Genomic DNA, 16470 nt, shown 5'->3' with positions numbered 1-16470 from the left:
GAACAGCTTATCTACAGACAGCATACGTGTAAAACAGACAGCCAGGATCTCTACTAGTGTGTGGTGCTCGTGCACAAGTGCCAATCTCTCTCGCCCGAGTGCACACTTCAACCGATATCACGCCACACTGTCTACCTGGGGGGAGGGGGAAAGGAGGAGGCGCCGCGAAACCACTGCATGCAGCATCTGGCTTTGTTTGATATTTCATTTTTCTCAACAACATCACAAACAAATCAGTTTTAGTATAATTTAATTATTCTTCCAGTACTGCAGACGTAATGAAATTTACATCTGACAAAAAGTGTCGGCATATGGACAGATGTAGACAGTTCCAGATTTTTGTGACTCAGGCTGCAACTTAATCGTGACTTATTTAGTTTCATAATCGAAAGCAGTCTTTCATGCATTTATGTTGATCGAAACATTGTTATCTCGTTTGCAATCTCATTATAGGGACGTGGAATGTGCAGCTTCGGGACAGTTTGGACACAGAAGAATTTGGCTTATAAACGGGAAATACGTTGCAGAACGATCAGCTCCATCTGCAGTTGCCCAGGGGCGCTTTAAAATGAAATGGAAAACGGTCTCTAAAAAAGATCACAAGGAAATATACAACTGGCAGTGCGCTCAAATGTTTGGAAAGCTATTTCTGTAATTCTTTTAACGCGACAGAAGTTTGTTCAAATTCACGTTTTCTTTAACACCAGTGAGTTTAGGGACATGGACGGTGTTTTTTTCATAATTTATCACCCGCGAAATGGTATTTTTTTAAAACATATACCCGTCATATCATAAATAGATTATTTCTCACCTTGCAATATCTTACTGTGGGAAGTGTGCAGTCAAGTCCACGTAAAATGCAAGGTCTTCAGCTCATCCTCGGTGTTCCAATTTTTTTTCCTGCTTTCATTTTTCTTTCATAAATTTAACAATAGCGGGTTTCAATTCGAAAAAACGTTTCAGGCATGCCCCTTGACTTAACCAACGTACTTTGAAATAATATAGTTGAGTTACAAAAGACCTGACACCCCTTTTATTTCCTGAACGGTTACAGATATCGAAACGAGGTTTCGTACATTGGTAGTATGCTGAGGGGCACTGTTTTGTATGCATAATGCCCTGATATCAGGTATCAACCGAGATATTGATACAAGTTCGATTTTTTTAATGGAAACATATACTTTTCATAACTATATTCGCAAGAGAATCCGAGAAATGCACTAAAATTGGAAAGCAATGTGGCGAGAGTAGGCCATTGCGGGGAAATAACGCCAAGCTCTCACACCAGACTCCGCCGTTACATGCGATGCAGCAAGGCACGCCTTCGCTACTAAAATAAAACCTCATTTTGTATACGACTTAGAAACAGCTATGATTTTTTTTTTTTTTTTTTTTTTGTGGGACTATGGCACATGCTAGTTTCTGGCGTATCAGATGGGGCTAAGGAAAGCTGTTTCAATTGTACGTACTTTTCCAGGTTTTTGTTGGAACAACTACAGTTTCTTCGAGCAGTTTTTTATTACCATTTTGACAAAATTTTCTTGACATTCGTCTCATAATAGCGTGTCTAACTTCTCCGCATTAGTGTTCATGTCAGCAAGCAAGAAATTATGAAGCATAAATGATCTGCCGACAGACAACACAGTTTTGTTAGTTCTGGGGCACAGAGAAGTAAACAGTCGAAAAGCTTTATACAACGACGTAGACTGGCATGATCATGTTTACAATGTAATAGCTGATTCCGGCCGACTTACCTTTCAGTTTTAGGATATTTCTCTCATTCTTTTGCAAAGAGTTTCAACTACAAAATTAACAAGCACTGTATCACTACAGTCGTCTTCTCATGCACTTTCGGATGCCGTTAAAAAGTGTATGATTCTCTTTAAAAAATTATACTTGGTTCATTATCACGATCGATACAAGAGTGAAGATTCTGTATTACACACCAACGTACGTGTCGCTTAGCGTGGTATCATTGGCCGAAAACCTAGCTTCGGTATCTAAAATCATTCACGAAATAAAAGGGATATTACGTCGTGCATGACTCATCCTGAATATACTCTCTTTATCAGAAAATTGCGCTTACCAAGTAATGATCCTAGCTTCCATCGGAGTAGCCCTCTTGGGCATTTATACACAGTTACCAACGTTTCTGGAGGTCTTGAAAGAAAGCAGGGAAATTTCAACTGCTATTCTTGTAAGCTCATTTGTCACAGGCCGTCGTATGTCTGTGATATCTTGACGGAACTTTTCTTTCAGTTGCGTTCTTGAAAGGGCCTCGCTGCATATGCTTGCTTAATCATCGTCCACATTTCACTAGGGTTTTCCCAGCTTAACGCAGAACTTATTGTTCACTCTTTGCTCACAATCAGCATCGATTGTGTCACTAAAACTAATGCGCCAAGAATCTAGACAGTGTGTTGCTAAGCACAGGCTTGCCACATAGTGAGTTTCGCGGAAACACGCGCAAGGTCATTTCAAGGACACACACTTTAACATAAAAGCAACATTTGTTGCCTTTTAGTATTGCAAGCTCAGAAATAAAAAATTATGTCCTGGAACTTTTCTGGCAAAGGGATTAGTCTCCATAATCTTATTGTATGATTATATGATAGCGGAACAAACATAGCAGTTACTTCTGTGAAATATCTGGAAGTATGCGTGCGGAACGATTTGAAGTGGAATGATCGTATAAAATTAATTGTTGGTAAGGCGGGTGCCAGATTGAGATTCATTGGGAGAGTCCTTAGAAAATGTAGTCCATCAACAAAGGAGGTGGCTTACAAAACACTCGTTCGACCTATACTTGAGTATTGCTCATCAGTGTGGGATCCCTACCGGATCGGGTTGACAGAGGAGGTAGAGAAGATCCAAAGAAGAGCGGCGCGTTTCGTCACAGGGTTATTTGGTAAGCGTAATGGCGTTACGGAGGTGTTTATCAAACTCAAGTGGCAGACTCTGCAAGAGAGGCACTCTGCATCGCGGTGTAGCTTGCTGTTCAGGTTTCGAGAGGGTGCGTTTCTGGATGAGGTATCGAATATATTGCTTCCCCCTACTTATACCTCCCTAGGAGATCGCGAATGTAAAATTAGAGAGATACGAGCGCGCACGGAGGCTTTCCGGCAGTCGTTCTTCTCGCGAACCATACGCGACTGGAACAGAAAAGGTAGTTAATGACAGTGGTACGTAAAGTGCCCTCCGCCACACGCCGTTGGGTGGCTTGCGGAGTATAAATGTAGATGCAGACGTAGATGTAGAATCTTCGTTCAGTTTAATTGAAACAGTTATAGCTGACGGCGTAATAATTTATGCTACTTCCGAAAATTTGCTAATTCTACCATCAATGTCATCACGTCAGCTACGTCTGCTAATTTACAACAAAGTGCTTTTTGATGTACAGAACAAAGAATCTGGTCTGCCGAGCTTTGTAATTTTTGGTTCTTTCCTCGTCAGCTAAATCTTTAAATTCTTTCTGTATGGTGTGTAATGTCGTTCCATAGCAAATTTCCGCTACTCATCTATTAATGCGACTGCATAATGGATATCGAGAATTTAAACCTTCTGTTCTCGTTCCCATCCAAATCTTGTGACGATAGATCACTAGACTGCCTATTTTTGTGCGAACAGGCACTGGACCAACTTCCTTTATACCATGAACAAACAGCGAAAGATAAACAGTGCTTACACCAAGACTCTGGCGAGCTGAAGAAAGCCGTGTCAATCAAAGGAAGCCGCTTAAAATGCTGGAAGAAAGTGTCGCGTCGCTCTGGTATATGAAATGTGGCGCTATACCGAGAAGGACCATGCAAAGCTGAGACGCACCAAACGGTGCCGAGAGAAGCCGAGCCTCGGACCGCTCGCGAGAAGCAATGTGCAGAAGTGAAATTTTGCATGTCATGGCCGACCCTGGCCTAGAACAACTGACGCTCGGAAAACCGATATTTTATCGGAATAGCAGGATCGACTGAGTCTCAACATGTGAATACGACAGTGAAAATGGGGCTCCGGTATCCGGCGAGCTATGCGAGCACGCGCGGGCTGCTTAGCGCCTACCTCCTCGCGGGACAGCGTCTCGTGCGGCCAGCGCGCGTCCAGGTCCTGCAGGAGGCGCAGCAGGATACGAGTGTCGAGCGGCGAAGACAGCGCCTGCCGGCAGTAGGCCGTCCAGCGCACGGCGGCCAGCTGCAGCTCCGTCACGTCGCCCTGGATCGCGTGCTGGTGCAGGATCGTCTGCGCCACGTGCGGCAGCTCGCCGCTCCACTCCCACGTCGGGCCCTGCCGGCACATCGCCGGCACCCGTCACTACAGACAATCTCACAGGACAAAATGTCAGTCACCCCCTCAAAAAAGCTCAACTTGTCACTTTGGTGCTCTCTACCTGTGTAGGACTTCTGCCAGGCTGTCATGTCACTCTCCACCGCTCTGAAGTATGTCATACCGGCCTAGTGGTGGGTACACTTTCTGATCAAAAGTGTCCAGCACCTAGTAATGGACATCAAGGGCACTGCACACACACACCAACCGACCGACCGACCAATTTCCTGTGCAGCCTACACAATTTACGACCCACTTTATTCAGCGACTACAGTGACAAAAGATGAACTTCTATCGGTCGGCTGGTCTGCTGGCAGGACAGCGTTACATATGACACAATTTTTTGGGTGAAGTGATTGGGGGAGGGAGGGGTTTGGTGTAATTGTGGTGGAGATCATGTGATGGGCTGGTGGGTCGGCTGTGTGTGTGTGTGTGTGTGTGTGTGTGTGTGTGTGTGTGTGTGTGTGTATGTGTGTGTGTATGTGTGTGTGTCCCTTTATTACTCATGGGATGTGTCCACCATTTAATTTATGATAGCTTGAATTCTGCTGGGGACATTTCCAGTGAGGTCCATGAATGTCAGTGAGGGAATAACAGCCTGTTCTTCTTCAAGAGCTGAAACCAGAGGTGGTAGTGATGTTAGGGTGGCCGGCCGTAGTGGCCGTGCGGTTCTAGGCGCTGCAGTCTGGAACCGAGCGACCGCTACGGTCGCAGGTTCGAATCCTGCCTCGGACATGGATGTGTGTGATGTCCTTAGGTTAGTTAGGTTTAATTAATTCTAAGTTGTAGGCGACTGATGACCTCAGAAGTTAAGTCGCATGGTGCTCAGAGCCATTTGATGTTGGGGTCCGGAGCGAAGTTGATCTTTTAACACTTCCCAAATGTGTTCCATTGGGTTCAGGTAAGGACTCTGGGCAGCCCAGACCATTTCAGGAATATTGTTATTCACAAACCATTACCTCACAGATACTGCCGCAGAACAGGATTTACTGTCATGCTGAAACACTCAATTATAGTCTCCGAAAAGTTCCTGTGCTGTATGCAGCCTAAAGTGCCACAAAATGTCTTCATATACTTCTGCATATAGCGTTTTCCTAAGTGTAATGAGCGAACGACACCCTAAGCACGATAAACAACCTCATATTGTAACATCATCTCTTCTGTACTTCTCTGTTGGAATTACACATGATGGTAGGAATTCTCGAAACCTTTTCATTGGATCTCCAAAGTATATAGCGTGATTCCTCACTTCAAATAATCCCTTTCCAGTGATACACTGCCCAATGGAGTCATTCTTTACATCACCCCATGTGTTGCTTAGCACTAATTACAGAAATTTGTGGCTTGACAGAAGCTGCACGGCCGTCGTACTCCATTCCATTTAACTCTCACATTCATTGTGCTAGTTGGACTACTGGCAGTGCTTTGGAACACACGAGTGATTCCTTCCACTCATTTCGTGCGGTGTCTTACAACCATCGTCTCCTAGGCTTGGAGGTCCTGTCCGTCAGTACATGATGTCTGCTTCGTCTAGGTTTAGCTGTGGTGTTTCCTCCCCACTTCCACTGCACACTCACATCGCTAGCAGTCGACTTGGGCAGCTTTAGAACGGCTGAAATGACCCTGATGGATTTGTTACTCCGGTGACATCCAGTCACTACGTTCGAGATCACCGAGCCCTCGTGAACAACCCATTTTACTGTTACTGCTTCTCTGCTAATAAGACAATCGCTCCCACCTCCAGTTACCCTGTCGAGTCTGCTTCTCGTGACATATAGTCGCCAATTCCGCATCACATAGCGGTGTCGGGATACTTTTGATCAGATAGTTTATGTACCAGTCGGTTATAAGGAACACCGCAGTGAGAAGGCTCTACATGGAGAAATGACAATTTGCAGTTAGCAGTTATCGTATTTGGACTCTCCTGTGATCAGATCGTGAGTGCAGTTCACCGATTTGTTGATGTATCAAGACAGTAATGGTGTATCCATCGCAGCCATGTAATACGGCGTAGGAGCAATGCTAGTAAGAAGACTTTAGCTGACATGGACCAGAGACAATTGCCATACATTGCCAGATACAGTCGGTTTCAAACATGACAAGGAATTGCTGCTCACAGCGAATGCTTTGGAGCACTCTAAGTCGCGTAGAACTGATACCAGACGGTTGTGTGACACTCCACTGCAGACCTAATTCAGGACAGTGCCTCTTTACAATGAAATTCTGTGTATGTGCCACTTAATTATACGAAATTTGCGCTGTAAGATAGGTCGACGAGGTAATAGGACATGTACATGTGATAAGACAGTAGGCAGTAACTTGGATGGTACTAGAGGGAGCTGTAAAGGGTAAAAATTGTAGGTAAAAACAGAGATTGAAATATGTGCACCAAATAATTGAGGACATTGGGTGTAACTGTTCTTCTGAGATGAAGAGGTTGATTGGTGTATCATTGTGGATTGTCTACAAGGAATGGTGGATCACTCACAGTCATGTAACACATGTTAAGAACAGCCGTTGTTAAAACACCCTAATCGACAGTGACTAGTGACGGATGTCACACCTTGCCAATGACAATATTTTTCAAACCCGACAGAAATTGCTGCTGTCATTGAATGCAGACACGGATCCACAGTAGGGTTCTAATGGGGGGTCTCAGTTTTTTACTTTCTCCCCTCTCCCACCGCAAGGATCCACGACTGAAAGAATGCAACAAGTTTCCAGCGAACCAACGTTGCAAATGGAGCTGCATGCAATGGACTTTCGGAACCAGGTACTTCGCAAAAGGTCATTGCTCTCAGCGGCATGTAGAGTTGGACGTCTTTAATTGGACAAACAACTCAGTACCTGGGCAGTAGTTGACTGGATACGTCTATTGTCCAACGAGTTACGATTTAGCTTCTTTTCAAATGATGCAACTCGTGGAGTGCAATGATGCCACACTGAAGAGTGGAAGTTGTCGATCAGGCCGGAGGTGGTTCTGTGATGTTTTGGGGCAGTTTTCGCACCGTGACTTGCGACCATTCATTGCCATGAAAATAAACCACGATGTTTATCTCTACATTATCTGTAATTAAGCATTGCCCTTTCCTCTACATTTTGGTATGGATATGCCGTGGACCCTCCCGTCTTCCAAGATGACAACAGCCATTTTCACAGGGTTTTTCCTGGTTTGACAAACACTCTCACTCCTCTCCGCAGATGACAGTTCTTGCAGGGGTGGATTCGTCAAGTGGATGTGGCATACCTGAAGAAAGTTCTGGAGCATATCATTGTGTGGAACTGAAATATATACCAAGCGAAAATATGAGAAGTATAAATTAGAAGGACGGAAGATTTGGCTTTAACGTCCTTTCAACGTCATCGTAACTAGAGACTGTGCATAAACTGAGATGTGTGAAGGATGTGAAAGGAAATCGGCGTATACTTTTCAAAGGATCTATCCACGCAGTGACCTGAAGTGGTTCAGGGAAGCCACGAAAATCTGATCTCAGTGTGGGGCGAGTATTTGAATTCACCGTCCTCCACTACGCCACTTCAAACGATCAGAAATTGGGGATAATTTGATCCTATCAGATGAGGTACTATCGAAGAATGTAGTAAAGTAGAGAGACGGGATACGAAACAAGGAGGTACTGAAAAAACAAATAGGCCCTATATTAAATCTATGGGGAAGCCTTACCAGTAGAATGGTCAGGTTAATGGAACATTTGCCTCGCAGACCGCGAAAATTAATTTTGTGCTGGAAGGAATTAGAAATGTAAAAAAGTAATGTAGGTGCAGACAGATAATAGAACATGCGTTCTAGTACAAAGAAATTATAAACTTGGTGTTCTAGATACGTTGCAACAGACTTCGAGGGGTTGTAGATGGTGTCTTGAGGAATAAGTTGTGGGTAGAAACCCGTGTCGGGAAACGACGTTCAACGACGCTAGAGCGCGCCGATGTTATAGGCACCGGCAGCAAACGTGACTTTGTACGCTGAAGGACGGTAGGCAGAAGGTCTCCCAATGTTTGTTTATTCACTGATCGACTGATTGCCACGACATTCAGAGGAGAAGGTGGAGCTAGCTGCTGCTTAGAACGGCTTTGTCTCCAATGAATACGATGATCTGCTGCTTCGGTTGGTGGCGGTTTCCGACAGGAGTATCCACCCGCAGTTTATTTTTCTCCTGGGACCCTCTAAAATACAGGAGAAAAATAAATTACAGATGGAAACCCGTGTCCGAAACAGTCATCCACCAAGGCAACAGAACATCGCATTCATTGGAGACAAGGCCTGTCTGTGCAGCAGTTAGCTCCATCCTCTCCACTGGCGATCATGGCAATCAGTTGCGATCACTGAATAAGAAATAACATTGCGAGGCGTTCCTCTTACATTTCGTCAGTGTACAACGTGATATTTGCTGCCGAAGGGGTGCCCTAGTGGCAGACATCGGCTTATATGACTTCGACGTTCTGTAGCTTCGTTGGATGACATTTCTGGACACGTATTCCTATCCTCCATTTGTTCCTCAAGACACCCTCTACAACTCCTCGAATTTCGTCGCAACATTTCGGGGACACCCTGTAGAGATGAAAAGCAGTGCAGAAGATAGGAAGCGATGCAGGACTCCAAACCAGTCAAAAGACAGATGACTTTAAAAACAGACAGTACTTCGGATATACAGCTGTACACCAGGATAAACTGAAGCAATACCACGTGGGAAGACTGTGGCTAAGGACCTAAATTCTAAGCATGTATATGTATTGCCAAGCAACGAACAACTGGTTCATGAATAAGTACTGAGAATGTTACGCGTCAGTTCTTAAATGTGTGATATAATTACCAGAACATGTTTTGGGACTAAGTTATTACACTATAAAGTGGTATAAACTAAGGAAACAAATCGTAGATCGCAATACTACATACACTGAAAACCATGTAACTAGTCTATATTGTCCTGAATTGTACCATACCCTGATTGAGCCGTGCGCGGCTCGTGTTCGTGCCGTTTATTGCTTGACATCTTGTCTTTGCGGTACTGCCGTCCCGTTTCTTATTCGATTTACTGGCGTCACTAAGTTGCTGGTTTGCCTGCCCGTGAGTGGCAGCAGCAGTGCTTATCGATAAGAGCACTGTCGTACTATCTTTGGAGCGACCGCTAGTATTTCCGTGTCGTCGTGTGTCGGGACGGAGCATCAGTGAGGTCCGGACAGCCATGACTCGCCCACCTTGGTTGGTCGTTCGGTCGGTCGTCCCATCGAATGACGTGTATTTGGTCGCCGACCGCTTCTGGGCTCTAAATGGCTCTGAGCACTATGGGACATAACTTCTGAGGTCATCAGTCCCTTACAACTTAAACTACTTAAACCTAACTAACTTAAGGACATCACACACATCCATGCCCAAGGCAGGATTCGAACCTGCGACCGTAGTGGTCGCGCGGTTCCAGACTGTAGCGCCTAGAACCGCTCGGCCACCGCGGCCTGCCCGCTTCTGGGTTCTTCGTGTGTGTCGACTTGTGATTCGTCCTTGTTGTTCCACAGTCACTGGTATTAGTGTTGTTTGAGTTGTCTGTGGAAGTGTTTTCGTGGAACCGTGTGTAGCTTGTGTGGTTTTGACTGAGCAGCTATTTTAATGCTGTCTGCATGCTGCAAGTAGTCGGTCGATTGGGACAGGGCAACGAGGTAGTCTCCACGGCGCGTTGTCCGGCCGAGACCGCTGGCGGCGTGCACGCGCGGTCGGGTTGTCAGACGCTAGCTGCGAAAGCTACGAAGTTCGTTGCCCACCGAACCTGGACACTGAAGTTGAGTGATCAGTTAGCCTGTTATGAAGCCTCAACTGCTGTGACATCTCTTCGTTCTTTGCCGGTTGTTGCTTACTGGGCCGTTCCGGCTAGCAGCAACGTATGGTGTGTTGGAGTCAGCGAAATTTTGCAGCCGTCATCCTGTATGGTCTTTATCTATTAAATTGGTTGTTACTCATCAGTGAAGTGCACCAGCGGTGTTTTCTGACTTTCGGCCGTTAACGCCCCAGTTACCTGGCCTGGTCGTTTGCGTAGTTTTCCGGCATTGTGTTTTTCCTCGCTTTGTTGATGCTGTCCGGCACAGCGTGTAGTTCGACAGCCGTTTAGTTGTTGTTCATATTTTTTTAAAGAGTGGTTATGGTGCCTTGGCTGTTTTTAGACGTCAATTCTGAAGACGTAATACTGCTGGTATCTTCGTCCTCAGCTGATATTTTCTGTTGTCGTACCATTGATCAGGCGGAAGGGAATTGATAAGGTTGTTGGTCGGTCCTTCAGCCGTCCCTGGGTCGGGTTACCATCCGATTATTTAACCTTACTCTTGGCTACCTGTCTCAAATGGTTCAAATGGCTCTGAGCACTGTGGGACTTAACAGCTGTGGTCATCAGTCCCGCTACCTGTCTCACCTCGTCTTGCGTTGGAGCTACCTCCTCAGGCCGACCCTTGGAACACTTCTGACAATGAGCACCACTGTTCTGTTGGTTTCAGATTGTGATTTTTATTTTAGTCTGATGTACTGTGCGAGGCCTCCAGCCGTCTTTTAATTTAGTTTGTTTTAATTTTAAAATAAAGCATTCAGCCGACTTAAATTAAAATTTGAAGATAGATTTGTTAAAAACTAAATTTTGGAAGTTTGTTCTATATGAAATTCTTGTAATCCAGGCCTTAAGCCCTGAGTTGTTCAATGTCCAGTGTGTGGCCTTCAGCCGAGCTTTTACGTGAAATGCTTTTAAGATAAGGCCTTCAGCCGTCTGTATTCTTTAAAGCAATTTTTATAGCTTGTGTTCAGGCCTTCAGCCGTTCTTGTTTTGGTGTGGTTTTGGGCCTTCAGCCCAGGAGGTCTCGCAAGTTTTGTTAACTAGGCCTTCAGCCGTATTGTTTTAATTTGATCCTTTTAAGGCAATGTGTAATTAAATGGTTCTTAGGAAAATAAAGGTTTGTGTGTTTTATGCAACTAACAGTAAATGATTACAGCCCCCTCCACAACCATAACCTGATCCGCTCTACCCTGCGAAAGCAGATCTCACTGATGTTTCCACGCCATTAGGAACGTAAAAAGTAAAAGGCTAGCAACAAATATTGTCAAACATAAAGCTCTTCCTTGAACATCTAATGTTGGCGCATAATATTCTCACAGTGCTCAGTCGTAAACTAAAGCCGCGCGGTCTAGGCGCCTTGCCACAGTTCGTGCGGCTCCCCCCGTCGGAGGTTCGAGTCCTCCTTCGGACGTGGGTGTGTGTGTTATTCTTAGCGTAAGTTAGTCTATGTTAATTTAAGTAGTGTGTAAGACTAGGGACTGATGACCTTAGCAGTTTGGTCCCTTAGGAATTCATACACATTTGAACAGTCATAAACTAAATGTACCTGCCATCAGCTACCAAAGATAAAACTATTCTGTAAAGCATACATCACACCCCTCAGCGATGCTAGTCTATCGTAAGATCTTTGAAGCATACGTCTAATGCTAGCAAATCCTGAAAGAAATACTGCGTTTATGTTTGCACGTATGCATCCATATAGACTGATCAAAGGGACACGTTAAAGCTAAGCTAAGTTGGTGGCTGTTTCTCAAGAACAGACACCACATTAGTCAGGGCGAAGACGGTCAGTGGTCGTGAGTGACGAGGATAACAGGCGAGAGGCACTACGAAGAGGTACTAGGCTTGTCTGTGCAGTTGCGGTGACCACTGTGTCCGGCTGGCATAGTGGTCAGTTCCGCTTCGAGCTCCGAGCGGGAAGGTTCTTGTTATTTCACTTGCCGAAGCGTCGCTTGTGTGAACTTTTCCTCGTTATCGTTCTGTCTGTCGAGTGAATCGTAGCACCATTGCTCCGTCTTACTGTATGCTTGTGTTCGTCTACTTGCAGGGGCGTCGGCCGCTCCGCTATGGCTACCATGGTTTCCACGTATATTCCACGAAAATGTACTGTGAGCTTTACTGTCGATAAAACAACGCGACACGTTCACCCCGGGTCTCTAGAAATCCACGATTGGCTTGTCGATACAATTCATGTGAACTCCGATCAGGCCCTTACGGCTTATTTTGATGCAGACGAATACGTGTTTTACGTGAAATTTATGGATCCCCTGCACGTTGGAAGATTACTGTCGCGACATGGTTCTCAAGTCCCGTTCAAGCATCGAGATAATTACGTTAGTATGGTATCACTCGCAGATGCTGAAATCGAATATACCAAGGTTCGAGTGTTCAACCTCCCGACGAAAGTTGATGACAGTATTCTAAAGGATATATTAGCTTCTTATGGTAGCGTGAAAAACGTCCGTCGTGAACGCTGGTCTACTCAACACAGATTACAGTGGAATTCAAATGCATCTCAGACGCAATATTCCATCACATTTACAAGTGTGTGGTTACCGCGTTCGTGTCATGTATATTGGTCAAGAGGGAACCTGCTTCCTAAGTAATGAAAGTGAACACCTTCGGTCTAATTGCCCGCGGAGGGTCTTTGCATTAAAGCCGTCATCGGTGCAGCGTCGCAAATTGACGGTTGCTGTACTTGTTCCTTCCCCTCCCGCCGTCGGATCTACTTCTGCTTTGGATCATAATGAACATACAGTCAATTCTGATAATCGTGTCAATGACTTTCCGCCTTTATTTCCGCGACAGGTTCAGAATGCTATTGCCCCCAGGATAGAACCTGTAACAGTGACAAACAAGAGACTTCGCACTCAGGATGGTGATGGTGAAGGCTGTGCCTTCTGCGCCAACCTTCTCGGCATCGATTGTGTCCCCTGCTCCTCTCGATGCTACGATATCTCCCGTCCGTGGTACTGTGAGTGGCGAGGAAGTTATCTCCACCGTCCCTCCTGCTCGCGAAGTGGCTCCTTCTGAGCTGCCTGTGTGTGGAGAGGGTGCGGAGTCCCTCCTCCTCCCCCCCCCCTTTCGTCTTCGTGTCCTCCGTTACAGTCTGAGCGGCTGCAATGTCCTCCTGCTCCTTCGTTTTCAGCCGCCGACGGTTTCCTGAATTTGTCGTCTACAGTAACTCCCGAGGACAATGAACTTAGCGACCAAGTATCACCTGTTCCGCCTTAGTGACTGGAACTGCATTGATGATGATGATGATGATGAGGTCCTACACACGAAGGAGCGTAGGGGACGATACGGGAGACCTGCACCGCCGACTAGGCAAGGTCCTAGCGGAGGTGGTTTGCCATTGTCTTCCTCTGACCGTAATGGGGATGAAGGATGATGATGATGATGACGATCCAGTCATATCGAGGCAGGAATAATCCCTGACTCCGCCAGGGAAGCGAGAACGCTACCGCAAGATCACAAGATGCGGACTAGGCATTACCTGACCCTGACCCTGACCCTGACCCTTGTTCTGAGGAGCAGGAAGCTGTGCCTATGACCCCTCCCACACCTCCGTCTGCAGAGGCCGCCATGCCATGTAGCGAACAGAAACAACGTATACAACCTGACCGTGCGGTGGCACGTAAGAAATCTAAAAGAAACAAGGTTGCGATGACGTGGGCTCTGGTCCCCCGATGTCTGATTCCTCTGTGGATTCCGCAGTGGACCTTGAGTCTCAGCCGCCTACCTAATTCTGCTCGGACGTTCCGTACATCCCTGTAGAGCTGTGTACAATGACCCAAGCCTACACGATCCTTTCTTTAAACGTTAATCGTGTGGAATCAGAATTGCGATTGGCTTCGCTGCATAGTTCATTTATGCTTCATGTGCCGACATAGTCTTCTTACAGGAGGTGTTTTTTAGGCATTTCCCCTTACCTGGTTATCGTGTGACCTTTAATGTAGCACCCGAATATTCTACGGGGACGTTCTTATTCTTTCGCGGAGGCATTCCTATTACTGAGTTGGAAATGTTGGATTCTGGCAAGGGCATAGGTTGTCAACTTTTTAATATTACCATGGTTCTTTTATATTCTCCTTCTAGCACTGGTCGCGCAGTGGATCGTTCGCGTTTTTATAAAGAGGATATTGTTTATTTGTGGCGTAAGAGTCCTCCGGGTATTCTGTTGGGTGGTGATTTTAACTGTGTGTTGCGTCCTGCAGATCAATTTCCAAATTTTAATTTCTGTCGTAAGTTACATGAATTGGTCCGCTCCTTACGCCTGAAAGACGTCTGGATATGTAAATACCCGACGTCAGTTAAATTTACTCACTTTACTGCGACTTCTAGTAGCGGGTTAGATAGGTTTTACTTATCAGACTACCTGCGCGATTGCGTTCTTAATGTTGAAGTCATCCCAGCTTCCTTTACGGATCACTGTGCTGTGACTACAACCCTCAGTCTAGAAAGGCAACCAGTTAAATTGTTTCGCACTCTGCGGATGTTAAACGTCGCTCACCTACCTGATCCTTCCCTCGATGGCGTGATGCGAGCCGTGTGGGAGCGTACTCTACAGCCCACTGGGAAGTACTCTTCTATCCTTGACTGGTGGACACAGCTGGCAAAATCGAGTCTCGGGCAAACTTTGACGCTTTTTGTGCTGCCAAAGCGTGGGACTTCCGGAGAACTCACGAATATTACTATTTTATCCTGCCTGAACTTGATGATGCCGCAGATCACGCCACTCTGCGAATAGAGGATGTTAGGCGTGTAAAGGCAAAACTGTTGACCTTGGAAAGAATACAAATGGAAGGGTTGAAAATGCGATCGAAACCACGATCATTGGTGACGGAAGAACTGACATCCTTATATCATTGCCGGCCGAAGTGGCCGTGCGGTTAAAGGCGCTGCAGTCTGGAACCGCAAGACCGCTACGGTCGCAGGTTCGAATCCTGCCTCGGGCATGGATGTTTGTGATGTCCTTAGGTTAGTTAGGTTTAACTAGTTCTAAGTTCTGGGGGACTAATAACCTCAGCAGTTGAGTCCCATAGTGCTCAGAGCCATTTGAACCTTATATCATTTACTTCAGCATCAGATCCGTCGCCGACGCGCTTGTACACATTCTCTCACGACAAATAATGTACGTGTCGTATCGGAGCAAGCTGATATAGTGCGTGTCTTACACCAATACTGTGTCGACATCTACGACGTCGATGTGTTCAGTGCAACCCCTTGCGACTCACGAGCCAGCATCTTGGATACGACAATTACACCTGAGCGTAATGAAACGCTACTAGCTGCATTTCAGCGTGAGGAAGTTTACAAAGTTATTGTGGTATCGCCTTCTCAGAAGTCTCCGGGTCTGGATGGACTTCCCAAGGAATTTTAGGTGCGCTTTTGGCTGCTGTTGGGTGCTACCTTTACGACTCTTTTGAACGAACTGTTACAGGTTAGAGTGATGCCTATCTCGTTCAAAGTTCTTACTCCTGTAGTCGAATATCGTTACGTGGTTTCGGTTGCTGCTGTCACGTCTGTCCCTTGTGTCCTTGCTTTCCTAGACTTTGATAAGGCATTTGATTGCCTTAACCACGACTTTTGCTTCGGATTCTGGAGGCAGTTTGTTTTACTGTTGACACAAGGCGAGTGCTCTGAAATCTATTTACGAGTATTTCAGCTTCGGTGGTTGTTAATGGTCACCTGACGCCCCGGATAAATATCCGTCGGGGAGTGCCTCAAGGAAGCCCGCTGTCAATGACTTTGTCTGTGTTGTCTCTGGAGCCCCTACTTCGGATGCTAGCATCCCAGCTGAAAGGTTGGACGCTTTCCGGAGGGACTATAGTTGTTCTTGCATACGTGGATGACGTGATGATTCTACTCCGCAATTCTGAGGAGATACCTAGACTGAAGGCTGTAATCGATGATTGTTGTCGGAGTTCAGGTGCTCTACTTAATGAAGGTAAATGCAGGATTCTTACTTTGCGAGGTTTCGATGACGCTGTTGTTTCATGGGCTACTGTGGTGGATCGGCATACGTCTCTCGGTATCATCATTGATCGTTGTCCACTCAAACTGGTGACGCTCAACTGGAAGTCTGTTACGGAAAAAATACAGGGAGCAATACTGGAACATGAAAGGCATTCTCTTACTCTGCTCCAGAAAGTCCGAATACTGGATACATATGTCTTATGCAAAGCTTAATACGTGGCCCAAGTTTATGCGCTTCCGTCGATGATGGCGAAGAAACTACAGCAACTGTCTGCTCGTTTCTTATGGAAAAGCCATATCTTTCGCTTACGATATGAGGTGGTCGCGAAGCCTCGTTTCTTTGGGGGGTTGG

At 45.9% G+C, this 16470-nt stretch overlaps 1 protein-coding gene across 1 annotated transcript in view; it reads right to left on the bottom strand.

Moving 5' to 3' along the window:
- Positions 1-16470, bottom strand: part of LOC126252422 (BAI1-associated protein 3) — a 503482-nt gene that overhangs the window by 279147 nt on the left and 207865 nt on the right. The window contains exon 8 of the mRNA XM_049953312.1: positions 4054-4275. Coding sequence (XP_049809269.1) covers positions 4054-4275 — 222 coding nt within the window. The remainder of the gene's footprint in view (positions 1-4053; positions 4276-16470) is intronic.

The sequence above is a fragment of the Schistocerca nitens genome, chromosome 4 (assembly GCF_023898315.1).
Source record: "Schistocerca nitens isolate TAMUIC-IGC-003100 chromosome 4, iqSchNite1.1, whole genome shotgun sequence".
NCBI classification, from domain to species: domain Eukaryota; kingdom Metazoa; phylum Arthropoda; class Insecta; order Orthoptera; family Acrididae; genus Schistocerca; species Schistocerca nitens.
Note: the sequence above shows the minus strand (reverse complement) of the source record. Positions and strands in the feature narration are given on the sequence as shown.